Below are 16,499 nucleotides of genomic sequence, written 5' to 3' on the forward strand. Positions count from 1 at the left end.
TGACGTTGATGGATAAGTGTGAGCGAGGGAGGAAAGGAGAGAGAATGCAAAAGAAGGGAAGAAGAGAGAGGGAGGCCTCGAATGGGGTATGGAAAGGTTAATGTTGTGAAATAGTACCTCACACCCTCAGAACTTTGACATTGAACACGTGTGCACTCGGGTTCCTTATCCCCACCCTCTCTCTCTCTCTCCCTCACACACACACATACACGCACACACACTCTGGCATGGCCTCTTGGTACACTCCTTTTAATTAAAAGCAGAAAAGCAGATTGACTTCACACTTTCTGTTAAAAAGAAAGGCTAGGTGAGCCAATAGCTCTTCGTTTGTCCTTTTTCTTGGTTAGCCTTATGTTTAAACTATATACCTTCACGTGTATTCTTCATTAATACACATTACCTACATACTTAGGTTGATAGTTTCTATCATTGTTGGCCACCCCTTGATCCAGACTCCCTTGTGGCTTTAGGAACAGACCCAACCATCTTCACAGTTCACTGTAGCACAGCCTTGTTTTCCATATGTGGGTGTCATCTGTGTAGCAGGGTTAAGATGGCGCTAATTTCTCCTCTATCCCTATTGGGTCCCTCTTCCACTCCTAGCAACCCCCCTGAAGCAGACAATGCCCCCCCCTCTCCCAATCCTAGCCCTGGTTGCCCTGCTCTCAGGTACAGGCAGGGTGCATCTGGTGTCTGGTAGAGCACAGGCAGCCAGACTAACCAGGACCTGGCAGCATCTAGTGGACCTGTGCTTTAAGTGACAGCTAATTCCTCCCTAATGACGGCCTCTACATTGTGATCATCTTATTTCCAGCAAGGCTAATTGAATCTACTGGATGGGGGATTGGCTGGGCTGTGGGGCTGGGGAGAGCTAATGCGTTCTGATGAGCCCTAATTGAATTAGCATAGCTGAATAGGTGGAGGTCTCCATCTCTCTGGAGAAAGGGGCTTTAGCATGTCCTTGTTATAACTTCCACTGGGGAATTGACAAAAAAATAAAAGACGTCCGATTGGGTTGTCAACGGCGTAGAGAAATGGCACAGAGTGGGAAGGTTTGGATAATCGTGTATATGACAGGGTTTCGGAAGCAAAAAAAGTATTTTTGTTGAGAATTGTCTCTTGGCTTTAAAAGGGCTTTTCGTGCTTAAATATGGCACAAGACATCCAGTAGTTATAAAGTCCAGTCCGTGTCAAATAACTACATTGAGATGTCCTGATCCTGTATTTCACTGGCTAGCCAGATCTTAACAAGAGAACTAGTGCTTCAGTACTAGCCCCTAGTGCCACATACCGGCCCAATTAGGATGCAGAGAGCAAGTCTGGCTCTGGTACCTTGCACCCACTCAATGAGCACCTTACACCTAGGTCCTGTTAAAAAATTACATTCTCTGGAAGGGGAAAAAAAGGCAGGCAAGCGAGAGCTGAGTCAGTCGAACGGAGCAAATGAGAGACATTATTTTGATAATGGGATTGGAACCGTACAGGTCCATTATCTCTGGCGGGCCCTGTATGTGACAGGTGGGGAGAAGTGTAAACCCCTCGCCCCCCTGCCCAACGCCTGCACTTTGATATGTTCCCCCCTCATCGCTCTCTCTCCCTTCCTCCCGCGCTACCCCTCTTTTTTCCTGTGGAAGGGAAAGCGCGCCGGCCGAGTTCGTTATCCTGTACATTAACCAGGCACAGGGGTACTTCCTCACATTGGCAATTAAATGGCACTGGCTGACACTGGGCCTGCGTTGCAGCCAATGACCCACCCCCCATCCTTGCCTTTCAGATTGAGACATAGGAGCCTGGGGGTTGGCTAAATTGGTCCAAGGCGCTGTTCTGTTCTGTGCTGATGAGGCAAGATGATGATGCCCCCGCACATCAAAGGGATGGCCGTCATGTTTAAACCATAACCTGGGCCGCGCGGTGGCAGCTGGGGCGAGGGAGGGGGAGTGTGGATGTGGTAAGGGGACAGGGAGCAGGAGGAGGAGGAGTGTAGAGAAGGAAGAAGATTTTTTTTTTAAATGGATGATGGAACAGAGGAAACTTAACAAGAGCACCAAGAGAGAGAGAAAGAGAGCGAGAAGGAAGGAAAAAGAGAGAGAAAGAGGAAGAGAGAGAGTAGAGGAAGTGTGGCGGGCTAATGATGAGTGATCCGCAGCCACTGCCACGGTCGCCTCAGCAGATGACATGGCGCAAACACAAACGTGTCAATGATGAAGGGAAGAGAGAAGAGCAGTGGAGGAGAGGAGAGAGCAAGAGAGAGGGAGGAGGGAGGGAACACTCCCCAGAGATCGCCTGCAACAGAAACGAGTTGTTCCTGGCGAGTTTATGCTCATCATTATATTCTGGCTCCGAGCCATGCAGCCAGACATAGCCAGATAATGAGCTGTTTAAAAAAATATATATAATATTCCTCCTTTTTTGCCCTTCTTCATCCTCCACTCCTTTTCTATGATTTGTGAACGGTCATGCATAGCTGAGATATATACTGTGCAGACACAGACACAGACACACTCATACAAATAATCTCGCACACACACACATTTACTCTCTCTCTCTCTCTCTCTCTCTCTCTCTCTCTCTCTCTCTCTCTCTCTCTCTCTCTCTCTCTCTCTCACTCTCTCTCTCTCTCTCTCTCTCTCTCTCTCTCTCTCTCTCTCTCTCTCTCTCTCTCTCTCTCTCTCTCTCTCTCTCTCTCTCTCTCTCTCTCTCTCTCTCTCTCTCTCTCTCTCTCTCTCTCTCTCTCTCTCTCTCTCTCTCTCTCTCTCTCTCTCTCTCTCTCTCTCACACACACACACACACACACACACACACACACACACACACACACACTGCTCAATAGATGCGGGTTATTGCCCTCAATCACTGTAGCTGTGGGAGATGATGAAATGATTCTAGCAGTATTATGTAGAGGGGGGAGATAAAGAATGATAACACCATTAATAATTGTGATCTAGCATGAGGACAGATAGAATAGGCCTAACACAGTGATGCACAGAAAAAGGTGCCTTGCCAATGGTTAAAGATAAAGTGGTGCACTGGGACTGGGATTTGACATCAGCTCACACAACGGATTGGCACAAGACTCCATAGACCTGTAGTTTGTCACATTGTAAAGTGGGGCAAGACATCCTGGGACCTGTATTTGTCATCCACAGTCCGGAGAGAGGGGTGGCAGCACTAAACACTGAATTCACCTTGGAGAAAAGGGGAGCCAAGTCACTATTTTGTCTCAGTTATAGAAGCAAGTGAGGATTTTATAGAATCCATTACAAGGACACGTGTAGTTGAAGTGTCTGCATGGACCATTTTGGCTTGTCAAAGATAAACCTTCAGTGCAATGGCTGCCCTGTCTTTCTATTAAACACTTTTCCCATTCTCTCTTTTTAAAATGAATATGCTATATGAAATATGACTCTGTGATGTGTAGCGTGTGTTTGCTGTGTAACAGTTTCGGTGTGATTGTGAGATCTAAATTTTGTGATACTTATGGGCCGAATCCTTTCTTGATATACGTGTGCGAAACTCAAGCTTTTGTGTTAAGTCATGCATTGGACGGCAATGAGAGATTTGCGTGAAAATCGGACTTTCATGCTCGAACCTCAAGGTAGGATTCGGCCCTGTATATATGCACATCTGTATTAATGTCGAGTGAGCATATTCTGTCTCTGTTTTTTGTCTAATATGTGTCCATCTTCCATTTCACACGTGTCCACTCTGACGATTTACACAGTTTTCTGTCCTCCAGGTTCCCACACCACATGGTCCCCCCTCACCACAGTTTGCACCAGACCGGCATCCCCCACCCTGCCATCGTCACGCCCAACGTCAAGCAGGAGTCCTCCCACAGCGACATAGGCCTCAACAGCTCGTGAGTACACACACCTGGTTGTTTTCACCATTGTAAACTAAATAGCAGTGTAGTCAAAATTGGCACTGGTATTGTTGTTCTAAATTCTACCATTACAATAATCTGTTTAATACCAATTCTGGGTATTTGCCAACCATACAGTACTATACTGTACACACTCCACAGGAAACACCAGGACTCGAAAAAGGAGGACGAGAAGAAGAAGCAGCCTCACATAAAGAAGCCTCTGAACGCCTTCATGCTCTACATGAAGGAGATGAGGGCCAAGGTGGTGGCCGAGTGCACGTTGAAAGAGAGCGCCGCCATCAACCAGATCCTGGGACGAAGGGTGAGAGAGAGACAACACCACTATACAGAGGCTCACTCACTATACAGATACAGCTTGGTAACTCCCTGTACAAGGGACTATGAATGCGGGAAGATATCCATCCACACTGTGTGGTTTAGTTGACTATAGGCCTACTACTCGGTCTGGGAGACAAAGGCAACCTGTCTTATTTTGTCTCTACCTCTCACGGCTCTTGGCTGAACACGGTCATATTTACTGTTGACAATTATAGTCTTCTCGCCTTGCACTCACCTCTTTGTATTATGTCCTGTCCTTCTCTCTTCCCCTCCCTCTCTCTTTTTCTGTGTGTCTGTCTGTAGTGGCACGCCCTAACACGAGAGGAGCAGGCGAAATACTACGAGTTGGCCCGGAAAGAGCGACAGCTTCACATGCAGCTCTACCCCGGCTGGTCAGCACGAGATAACTATGTAAGTTTTTAAGTTTTCAACATGTACATCCTGTACTTCTCCCCTCACAAGGACATGTGCCTGGGATGAGTGCTCTTACTGTTCTGTCTGAGCTGAGGGCTCACCTCGCTAGCAATGCCTGCTGTCTGTTTCCCTAAACACCTTAGTCGATGGAATCTCCAATATACTTTACAGTAGACATGTTGGGCTATTTAAACAGGGTCTAAAAGCCCTGAAATGCTGATGCTGAAGGAAGTTTCTCTCCCAGCGTTGGTGTGTCCAGCAGTACAGATTGACCAGTGAAACTCTGACTCCTCTCAGCCTGCCCAAAGCATTGTGCACAAATCTGACTCCCTCACTACAAACCAACAAAGCCTCTATATAAAATGCAGCCCGAATAAAAGAAGGGGGGAAAAGTACAAAAAGTGAGAAGGGAAAATTCTGTTATGGCCTGCAGTGGCAGTTAAAACCAGCGGGCAGAGAAAGAGAGAGCGAGAGAATGAATGAATAAATAAACAGAAATATGGGCCCCGTTTTTATTTCATGTCTCGGGTCTTCTGCAATATAATAACTAAGGTTCCTGTCTATTTCTCTTCTTTTGGCGGGTAACCAACAGGGCAAAAAGAAGAAGAGAAAAAGGGATAAGCAGCCAGGAGAGGGCAATGGTAAGTGAGCGCCAATTACCTCCTATTAGAGGAGCCCCATCATGTGTCAGGACTGTGTGACATCTCACAAGATAAAAGTCTAGCCCGTTTTTTTTCTTTTTGTGTTGTTGTGCCTGGCTCGTTTTTTTGTACATAGTTATGCTACCCAATGCAATATTTAAATGGTAGACTTGCTTGTTCGCCCCCTCCTTCCATTCCCCATCCCCTCCCCTAGCCTTCCCCAGCTAATAACATTGAATATGCATGACCCCCCCCTCCACCAGCCTCATCCCTCCTCCTCACCCCCGCCAACATCACCCCTCTCCACTTTGCCCCCCAGCATTTATGATACTGTGATGTGTGTTTTGAGAATGTGAAATTTAAGCATTGTGAGAGCCATTAACTTTGCCAGTGTTGTGTGTGTCTGTGTGTTATAATGCCTGTGCCCTGCAGATAGACTGTGCTTGTGTGTGTCTGTGTGTGTGCGCGTGTGTGGGTGCATGTGTGTGTGTGTGTGTAACTTGGGCTGCCCCTGCTTGTCTGCATGCATGCACACAAACAAACAAAAATCACCCAACTTCTTGAAATTAAGGAGGTTTGCTAATTCTATTATTTCTTCATTTTATATTCTTATTATTCATATTCTTCTGATAATCCATATTGTGAGTTGAGAAGGAGAAATGCGGCATATTAAACTGTATTTTACGCTCGTTTACGTGACAGATCCCCTCTTGAAGGCCTCTCTATCTGTTCTTTTTTTCAGAACACAGAGAATATTTTCCAAACCCTTGCCTTTCACTCCCTCCGATTACAGGTGCTAATGTCATTTTGAGTCTTAAATTACTAACTTGTTTTTTTTTTCTCTCTTTTTGGTTTATCATGTATTTATTTATCTATGTATGTGTATTCTATTCTATTTAAAAGTAATTTTACTAAGCTAAATACAATATTTTGAAGGATGTTATTGATTTTGTTTGCTGCTTTATTTCTTAAAATGTTGCTTATGTTTATTTATTTGTCCATTTTATTTATTATACTAGCAAAAGTATGTTTCATTTGATATACTTACACATTTATTTAATGATGCTTCTATGTTAAAGTAATTCATTCCAGAACAATCTTCCCCATCTGGCCAAATCAATATGTAGTATATATTTCTAGCAGTGACTGTAAAAGTTACAGAATCTTAATGTTGAGTTATGACCCAGAGATTTGATGTTAGTCAGGGTAAACCTCCTTAATCTATTTGCTTCAGTAGCTGCACCTGTTCCTTTCCCTGGGCCAGCATGAGTTGGGCCTATTCCCCTTCTATGCTGTCTCTGCTCAAACTAAGGCCTGGATTCAAACAACTCACCACAGGATTCCTCCTTTGACCCAAGTGTAAACTTTGCTCTACATTTGATTATTAAGCCATTATGGCTGCGTTTACACAGGTAGCCTAATTCTGATATTTTTTTCCCACTAATTGGTCTTTTGACCACATCAGATTTTTTCACATTGGGCTGCCTGTGTAGAGCCTATGGTAGAGTTCTAGAAGATTACACAACAAATTGTTTGTTGACAGGTCAAGGTAAAGGAAAACTTTGTGTCAGGTGTTTGAATTCAGGTCTAAGTAGAAGTGCCCTTGCTGCATTCAATAGGGTTCAACCCTTTAATGCTTTCCCTGGCAGGGACTAACCCAAACCTTCCCTTATTTTAACAGTCTGATACTGCTGCTTCTTCCTACCTACCACCTATACCCTCTCCTTTTCAAATATGCTGATAAAAAGATAACTATGAATGGCACTTAGCAGAAATGAAATCAGGTCTGCATTGTTTCCCCCATTGTATTCTCCACCTTAAACAAATACGTATTATCTTTTTATTATCTTTTTTAAACTTAATCCTTGCACATTTATGCATTTGTTTACTTTTTGCTTGTGGTTTGATTTGACTAATGTCTGAAACACTAACCGTGTCTTCTGACAGTCATTTTCTATAAAGGCATACTGCACAATTACTTGCATCTTTTTAATTAGGGGGGGAAATAAGCTAAATATGCCACGATTTCGAGACTCGAAGCCTCACTGGTTTACGATTTTTCTCCTTTATTTTTCTCCTCTTTCTCTTCCCCCCTTTTTGGTTTTTCTTCCTCCTCTGCTGGCTTCCCTCCCTGTTGTGGCATCAGACCTGAGCGCTCCTAAGAAGTGTCGAGCGCGCTTTGGGCTTGATCAGCAGAATAACTGGTGTGGCCCATGCAGGTGTGTATGGTGTGTGTGGCATGAACGCCGGGGCCAGGTGACGGCTGTTCTCTGAGCTGGGACTTCCTCCTTCCCTCCCCGACTCCCTCTCTCCTTCCTTCGCCAGGCTTTCGCCACCTCCCAATTCTTCCTCCAACCCAGCCCTGCCAGTTTGGCCTGCCTCTATCCACTAGTTTTATTGGTGTTTGGGAACAGGGTTAACAGGGTATGCGTCAATGTGTGTGCGTGTGTTTGTCTGAGTGGTGTTTGTATATAACTCTAGATTCTCAACATATAGATGTGGGGTTGGGCGGGTCCAATAGGGGGTATTCTCTTTAGGAATTAGCCACAATGAGGGGCAGGACTCATCAGATGGTAGACTGGGTCTGAGAGGAGTTGGAGATGTGATGGCCTGTTCTGTGTGGAGGAAGTCCCAGTGTTGACAGCCCAAACCTAAGCTCTGCCTACATGTGTTGTCTGTCCAATGACGTGTCCATTTTCTGTGTTTTTGTATTGTTTGTGTGTCTACCTCTTTGGCTAACAGATGCAAATACCCCAAAGAAGTGTCGTGCCTTGTTCGGGCTTGACCAGCTGAGTTTATGGTGCAAACCATGCAGGTATACCCCTGTAGTATCTATGGGAGGACAACCGTATAGACAACCACTTCCTTCTCTTACGTCTTCTCAAGACATCCCTCGAAAATATATGTATTATGTTTTCTTCAATGTATTAATTGATGGCCTTCTTTTATCTGATTCTTTTCCTGATTGTGGAATTTCTTGCTGTAGCTTCTCTAAGCAAGTCATGTTACTTATTTTCTTTGAAAACTAGAAGCCCAGTGGCAGAAAATGGATTTACTAGCATTGTTATTTGTACACTACCTCGGCGATAACAATAACATTGTAAAGTAAGGTCCCGGTTGCAACATTGTAAACAATCAAATTTAGGAGACCTTTGGGTATTTTTGTTGTAATGTAATTTTTTAAAAGACATTTATGGTTTCTGATACCATTCTTGTGCCAAGTTGAAAGGTTGAAATCCATTTTCTATCCAGGCTGTATGTAAGTGCCTGACATCCTAACTGTCTTAAGTGTCTGTCTGAATTGGCCCTCTTGATAACCTTGTCATGCTAAGACTTGGCCCTGCTTCTCAGAGGGCACCAGAGTGACTTTCTTCTATGCCCTCTTCCTCCTCCTCCTCTTCTTCTTCCTCCAAACTCCTCTCTGATAACCCGTACTTAGTCCCTACATGTTGTCTTTCTGTTCTGACACAAGCAGTCTTTGAATTGGGAATATTTTCATGGTAGGTATTTGTTTCTGCTAAGTAATACCCCTCTCTGTGTCTGGCTTGCACTGTATCCCCACCTCTACCCTGACCATTGTATCATGCCGTTTGGTACTGTGTATCACTGGTCAACCCAAGGCATGTGACCTATCAACGCATTTCATTTTTCTTATTTTGTTTTCAATATTGATCTGGAGTTATTACTCCAGAAAGATTTCTGCCATTTTGTCATTGCCTCAAAGAAAACAGGATATTGAGTGATCTTACCGAGTCACTTTTCCCCTCACATTTTATGAGCGGTTATAAACATTGAATTCATATGGCATTCAATTGAAGTCAACATCCAATTAAAGTAATCCACAAAGCCGTTCATACAGCTGAACTCTTTTAGAAATGCTCCACACTCAGTTTCAACAGTAACAAGTACTTTCACTGTAGATTTTAATGAAGGCGTACACAGTTGATCACATTGAGAAAGGGATGATATTCTCACAGTATTTCCTGATCTAGTCCATGAACGTAACGGGTAAATGATGAGCGAGGCAGCGACGGGGTGCCAGAGGGCCAGGCTTGGGAATAGCCAGGGATAATTCCTCCTTCGTTTAAGGAGCCGAGAGGTTAACAGACCTCACTGGGATCCATTTCCTGAAAGATGCATCTGGCGTAATTCCCCTGGAGACGGAGAAATCAATATGTTACACAGGCACATACTATCAATCGATATGTCTGTTAAAAAATGGATATTAGCTCATTTGTAGCGGTTTGACAGGCAGTTATCAGTTTAGCCTTGACAGAGGAAGAGACACAGCCTAGCACTGGCAGAATAATAGCATTTTACGATGGTAGCTAACAGTCAATACCACACAATACTCATACAGGGTCTTTGACAGCCAAGCAGACAACTCAACCCCAACTCCCTTTCCTTGCTTTTCAGTTGACATTTCCCTGTGGTTTACTCTTTCTTGTGTGTCCATGTTGTGTGCCTGTCCTCTTTGTGTAATTGTTCAGTCACAGAAGTGCTTGCGTTTTTTGTTCAGCATGCTATCAATGTAAGGTATATGTGGCTGTCCAAATGTCTGCTTTTCTTTCCCCATTCTCAATTTCTCTTCATTCCTCTGTTTTATCAGTTCTCACTGATCGATCTCCCTCTCTTTTTTTCCATCTCTTTCTCTCTCACACACTGTTTGTACAGGCAGGGTATGACTTGATTGAACAATAGAACAGAGATGCTGACATTTCTCAAAGGCTAGCATCATTTCTTTCAGTCACTTCTGCCCTTCTCCTTCTCTCCCTCCACACCTACGAATTATGTTATTTCTCCTTGCTCATTGTCCCTGTGAGCTAGCAACACAGTCTGAACCACAGTGTATTTGCCCTTCAGGCAAGCACAGTCCTTGTGATAAGGAGTTGTTGTAGAGGTCAGGGTAAGACGAGGTGGGCAGAGGCTCCCCCTCCCTCCCTCCCTTCCTCCACCCCAATTGAACATAGCACACACACACATACACATGCTGCAGGCACGCCAGACAGGGGAGGGTCCAAACCCGAGCAGAAATGCAAACATGACGCCGTTACCCTTCATACTCACACATATGTCTTAGGGGCAGGTGCAGCGTAGTGTGGATCCCCCCTGAACTCCAAACTCTCCCCTCTAAGGAAAGGAGAGAGAGAAAGAGAGGTCAGGATAGTGGAGGGAAGGGAGGAGAGAGGGAGGACTAGTATTTCAGAAGAGCAGGGTGATCCCTGGCGGTAGCTCTTCACCAGGACAAGCTCTTTGTTTCAGTCAAGATCGGAAGTCTGTGAGGAAACGTTTGAGAAAAAAGAAGAAACCCGCACACTGCTCTTGATAGTATCACTGCTCTTTAATACGCTTTACCTATCGGCCTTAAGGCCTTCGTCAGAGCTTTTGTAAGATTAAAATACTTTTTAAAATAGAAGAAAGAAAAGGGAGCTGTTATAGATTTGCCATGAAAACCATTCTTCATCTTTCTTTATTCTTCATACATTTCTCATCCATCATTTTCATCATCCTGCTGCCTCTCCTATTTCATTATCCTGTCTGTCTGTTTGGTGTACTGTGTTGTACTGTATATGTCCTGGGAATCTGAGAAGGCCACTTGTAGCCTTAATCCTCAGCCAGGCTGTAGTGGTGGCAACCACTTAAATGCACCAGAAAACAACAATCATTTAGTACGTCGCTCTGGATAAGAGCGTCTGCTAAATGACTTAAATGTAAATGATTTAAGGACCAGAAATAGGTTTTAGATTGAATCTTTAAGACACTGATGGTATGCATTATGCAAATTAAACAAGATGGTGCATTTAAGTTGACTGCTAAGGCTCAGCTATTGCCCAGCAGATTGCTGTCAGTTCTGGTATGTCATGCTAAAAAGCGTCTTTCTCTGTCCCCCATCTCCAGGAGAAAAAAAAAGTGCATTCGCTACATCCAAGGTGAAGGCAGCTGTGCCAGTCCTCCCTCTTCGGACGGAAGCTTACTAGACTCCCCCCCATCCTCCCCCTCCTCGGTGGCCCCCTCCCCCTCCTCGAAAGAGTCCAAACCTCAGACTGAACAAATGCAACCTCTCTCACTGACTATGAAACCGGCCCACCAGCCTCTCCACCACCCGCACCTCCTGGCTGGGCATCCTCCTCCGCCATCTTTGGTTCTGCTGGAAAACTCTGCTGCTGCAGCGGGTAAAATGCCTGGCGCAGCCCACAACGGAGCCCATGACCACGGCAATGTCTCGTCCTCGCGGCAACCGGGCTCCTCAGGCGCCTCCCTGGCCAGGCCCTCGGCAGCATCGCTGTGTCATTCCCACTCGCTACACCCCAACTCCACGGCCCCTCAGCCTCTGTCGCTCGTGACCAAGTCTATAGAGTAGCCTCCCTCCTTATTCACTCCTGTCCTTCCTTCCTATTTTTCTAGCTCTGCACACCTCTATTCGGGCCCTCTTTCTTTTCTATCTTTTTGTCTATTTCTGTGCCATAAGGCTTTGAAAATTAGTTATTGTTTTATCAAAGTTCATTGGTCAATATTTGACCCATCATTATCAAAAAAAGATATATAATTATTATAATGAATGAATAATACAAAGAGCTGTAGAGTATAGCTTTGGGAATCTGCCAACATTTTCTTAACTTTTTTTTAAATTATTTTTTATTTTGTAGTGTTAAACAGTGCAACAGAAAATTGTTATGTAGTTCCACTTAAACATGTTTAAATGACAGATATAAAAAGGTAGGTTAGATGATTATTCAATGAGCCCTTTTCTTGAAAGAGTTGGTTCTCCTTCATTATTTGTATTAAATACGAGCTTGCGAACCAATCATTTGACACCCGTACAAACCCTGGAGGGCATGAGGATCGTGGAGACACCTCTCTTACTGAGGAACAACTTTAATTGTGATGTTACTTGTTCTTCTTTAAATGTACAGAAATATTGGTGTGTGTGGGGGGGGGGGGGTATTGTTTTAATGTGCCTTTTTCCATTACGTTGTCTTTTTTTTTTTTGTTTCCCTTTGGGGGTGGAGTCAGGTGGGGTGGTTGGACTTGGAGGGGAGACAGGGGGAGGGCTATTGGGGTGGGTGGGGGGGTTGCGGTATTCAATACAAAATGTCACAACGCTAGGACCAGTAGTATTTATTGCTTTAGAGATTGCTTGTTGTATCTTGTATGTTGTCCCTTTTTAAATATTTTCTTTTCTTAATACATTGTATAAATATTTTTTCTTAACGTAAGCAACTTATATATAAAATGATCCATTTTTACAAGGAGGTTTTAAAGGTAAATCTTTTTGTTGTTGTTGACAACCTGGATTCCACCCAATGTACTGTGTAGATTTCACGAACAGAGGTATGCACAACTTCATTTCAAGAAATGCGTCTATAAGCCATTTTACAAAAGAAGAAAAGAAACTTGAAACAACAAGGGACAGTGGGTACCGTGTCTTCAGTAGTTTGGGAAAGTGTCAAAGCCCTTCTTTTTTATTGCACAGTCTCATCTCTACCAGACTGTAGATTTGTGTACAGATTTTCCGTGCCAAATTTTGTGATAATTTTCTCTCCCCCCTCTAACCACGCTGTAGGGTTTTTCTGTTGTTGATTGTTTTTTGTTTTTTAAAACCATACTTTGCTGTGACGTTACATAGATTGCTATGTATGTAGTATAAATGTTGCTATAACAAATGTGTTTGGTAGCAGATTGTCAAATATTACAATTTAAACTGATTAAAAAGACGGACATCATACTGTATAAACCCACAAGGGCCAAATTATGTATATTAGGAGGTTCATAAAAAACTATGAAATAACTACAAAAAAATACACAAACTGCCACTTTTAAGTACACAGCTACATATAGGTAGATAGAAAAAATAGGCATGTTGATGTTGCAAGAGGCTGTAAAAAAAGCTACAAGAGAATCATCCACTCGGTACCATTGTAGTTGACATGACGCGACTGTAACCTGTCGATTTCTTCTCTGGTTTATTAAGATGCTAATGATGAATAGTTTGAATGTTTCCTTAACGGCTGTGATGTTCCTGTTCTATTTTATGCTCTTATCTTTTGTTTAATTTTTTGTTTTTTTCCCTGTTATTTTAAATGGTTCCAAAACCATGTTTTTGTAATGAATAAATGTTTATGCTGTACAGTCTCTGTAGCATGCAGTTCTGTATTAATAAAAGCGACTTAGTATGTGCAGATAAATCTGTGTCTAACTTTTGTGATAGAATATGTGAGTGCAGCAACAAAATGAGATCGCAGTAGTGTAAAGGCATAGCCGCTGGAATTAGGGGTGCTCCTAAACAATCGTAATAAAAAAAATATTAATCAAATATAAAGAAATTGACTAAAAAAAATTGTGCACTGGGCCTTTACTAGTATTAGCGGACCAATATAGACGTCTGTAGCGTGGGCCATTTTTTATTGTTTTCCATGTCCGTTATGGCAAAAAAGGTAGTATAATTAAGTACAGTATCTTGCAGGATTCAATAGTTGGAATTGTAAGAGTTGTTGCCTTGTCCCTTTCTCTGCGATGGTCATTTTAATGGAATCCAGAAAAAACAAAACCCTGTTCTCAAACATTTACATCAAAAGGTGCAAAGTTATGGGCAAACACACAAAACATCCATATCAAATTAAATATTTTTCTTGATCAAATAACATAGAAAACAACCACTTTTTGTGCAGTATTAATTTACCATCCTTACAAACCACTTAATGTCAAAGTACATTAGTGTATTGTACATAGGCTGGTCATCTAGGTTTGTACCTGTAGACTTTCCATCACCATGAAAGGTACTTTGAGACATCAAGTGGTTTGTGATGATATAGCTCAGTTGGTAAAGCATGGCGCTTGCAATGCTAGGGTTGTGGGTTTGATAACCACATGGTGACCAGTACGAAAAAATATGAAAATGTATGCACTCACTACTGTAAGTTGCTCTGGATAAGAGCGTCTACTAAAATGGAAAAGGAATGAATAGACCATTTCAGTTTTCACATTGAAATAAGTTGCATTTGCAAAGTATTTCAAGAAACTGGAAAACATACAGTCCCAGTCAAAGACAAACCTCATTCAATGCCAACGTGTGCTAGTCCTATATTAACGGACCAATATAGATGTCGTCAGCACGGGCAACATTTTTGTCTGCATCCCCCCATCGGCAAAAAAGTCCCCAAACTACACTGAATAAAAAATATAAACTCAACATGTAAGGTTGGTTGCATGTTTCATGAACTAAAAAATCACAGACGTTTTCCATGAGCACAAAAAGTTAATTTCTCTCAAATGTTGTGCACAAATTTGTTTACATCCCCGTTAGTGAGCATTTCTCCTTTGCCAAGATATCCATCCACCTGACAGGTGTGGCATATCAAGAAGCTGATTAAACAGCATGATCATTACACAGGTGCACCTTGCGCTGGGGACAATAAAAGGCCACTCTAAAATGTGCAGTTGTGTCACAACACAATGCCACAGATGTCTCAAGTTTTGAGGGAGCATGCAATTGGCATGCTGACTGCAGGAATGTAGAGCTTTTGCCAGAGAATTGAATTTTCATTTCTCTACCATAATCTGCCTCCAACGTCGTTTTAGAGAATTTGGCAGTACGTCAAACTGGCCTCACAACCGCAGTACATTAGAGTGTCTAGTTTGAGAAACAGACACCTCACAAGTCCTCAACTGGCAGCTTCATTAAATAGTACCCGCAAAACACCAGTCTCAACGTCAACAGTGAAGAGGCGACTCCGGGATGCTGGCCTTCTAGGCAGAGTTGCAAAGAAAAAGCTTATCATTTACTGGCCAATAAAAATAAAAGATTAAGATGGGAAAAAGAACACAGACACTGGACAGAGGAAATCTGCCTAGAGTTGTAACATAATTGTGCTAACATAATTGCAAAAGTGTTTTCTAATGATCAATTTGCCTTTTTTGCTAACACAACGTGCCATTGGAACACAGGAGTGATGGTTGCTGATAATGGGCCTCTATACGCCTATGTAGATATTCCATAAAAAATCGGCCGTTTCCAGCTACATTAGTCATTTACAACATTAACAATGTGTACACTGTATTTCTGATCAATTTGATGTTATTTTAATGGACAATTTTTTTAAATTTTCTTTAAAAAACAAGGACATTTCAAAGTGACCCCAAACTTATGTGTGTATATAAACTCAGCAAAAAAAGAAACGTCCTCTCACTGTCAACTGCGTTAATTTTCAGCAAACTTAACTTGTGTAAATAATTGTATGAACATAACAAGATTCAACAAATGAGACAGAAACTGAACAAGTTCCACAGACATGTGACTAACAGAAATGGAATAATGTGTCCCTGAACAAAGGGGGAGTCAAAATCAAAAGTAACAGTCAGTATCTGGTGTGGCCACCAGCTGCATTAAGTACTGCAGTGCATCTCCTCCTCATGGACTGCACCAGATTTGCCAGTTCTTGCTGTGAGATGTTACCCCACTCTTCCACCAAGGCACCTGCAAGTTCCCAGACATTTCTGGGGGGAATGGCCCTAGCCCTCACCCTCCGATCCAACAGGTCCCAACGTGCTCAATGGGATTGAGATCCGGGCTCTTCGCTGGCCACACTGACATTCCTGTCTTACAGGGAATGTCAGGATGAGCCTGCAGGAAGGGTACCACATGAGGAAGGAGGATGTCTTCCCTGTAACACACAGCGTTGAGATTTCCTGTAATAATAACAAGCTCAGTCCGGTGTTGCAGTCACACACCCTGCCCCAGACCATGACGGAACCTCCATCTTCAAATCGATCCCGCTCCAGAGTACAGGCCTCGGTGTAACGCTCATTCCTTCAACGGTAAACGCAAATCCGACCATCACCCCTGGTGAGACAAAACCGTGACTCGTCAGTCACTTTTTGCCAGTCCTGTCTGGTCCAGCGACAGTGGGTTTGTGCCCATAGGCAACGTTGTTGCCGGTGATGTCTGGTGAGGACCAGCCTTACAACAGGCCTACAAGCCCTCAGTCCAGCCTCTCTCAGCCTATTGCGGACAGTCTGAGCACTGATGGAGGGATTGTGCGTTCCTGGTGTAACACAGGCAGTTGTTGTTGCCATCCTGTACCTGTCCTGCAGGTGTGATGTTCGGATGTACCAATCCTGTGCAGGTGTTGTTACACCTCCACTGCGAGGACGATCAGCTGTCCATCCTGTCCCCCTGTAGCTCTGTCTTAGGCGTCTCACAGTACAGACATTGCAATTTATTGCCTTGGCCACATCTGCAG

General features: G+C 43.3%; 1 protein-coding gene and 1 long non-coding RNA gene across 36 annotated transcripts in view; one reads left to right on the plus strand and one right to left on the minus strand.

The window, feature by feature from the left end:
• LOC139580986 (transcription factor 7-like 2) overlaps nucleotides 1–13,445 on the plus strand; it is a 103,987-nt gene extending 90,542 nt beyond the window's left edge. For 3 of the 35 annotated variants that reach the window (XM_071410220.1, XM_071410233.1, XM_071410244.1), the window contains 7 exons: nucleotides 3,722–3,859; nucleotides 4,001–4,187; nucleotides 4,508–4,615; nucleotides 5,196–5,259; nucleotides 6,002–6,052; nucleotides 7,406–7,478; nucleotides 11,158–13,445. In XM_071410220.1, the coding sequence (XP_071266321.1) occupies nucleotides 3,722–3,859; nucleotides 4,001–4,187; nucleotides 4,508–4,615; nucleotides 5,196–5,259; nucleotides 6,002–6,052; nucleotides 7,406–7,478; nucleotides 11,158–11,620 (1,084 nt within the window). In that variant the 3' untranslated portion in view covers nucleotides 11,621–13,445. Of the gene's footprint in view, nucleotides 1–3,721; nucleotides 3,860–4,000; nucleotides 4,188–4,507; nucleotides 4,616–5,195; nucleotides 5,260–6,001; nucleotides 6,053–7,405; nucleotides 7,483–8,001; nucleotides 8,076–8,698; nucleotides 8,761–11,157 lie in introns of those variants that run through there. The other 32 variants (XM_071410231.1, XM_071410237.1, XM_071410254.1 and 29 more) reach the window with 28 other exon arrangements.
• Nucleotides 1–16,499, minus strand: part of LOC139580992 (uncharacterized) — a 587,892-nt gene that overhangs the window by 522,847 nt on the left and 48,546 nt on the right. The window lies entirely within an intron of this gene.

This window comes from Salvelinus alpinus, chromosome 7, assembly GCF_045679555.1.
Source record: "Salvelinus alpinus chromosome 7, SLU_Salpinus.1, whole genome shotgun sequence".
Taxonomy (NCBI): Eukaryota; Metazoa; Chordata; class Actinopteri; order Salmoniformes; family Salmonidae; genus Salvelinus; species Salvelinus alpinus.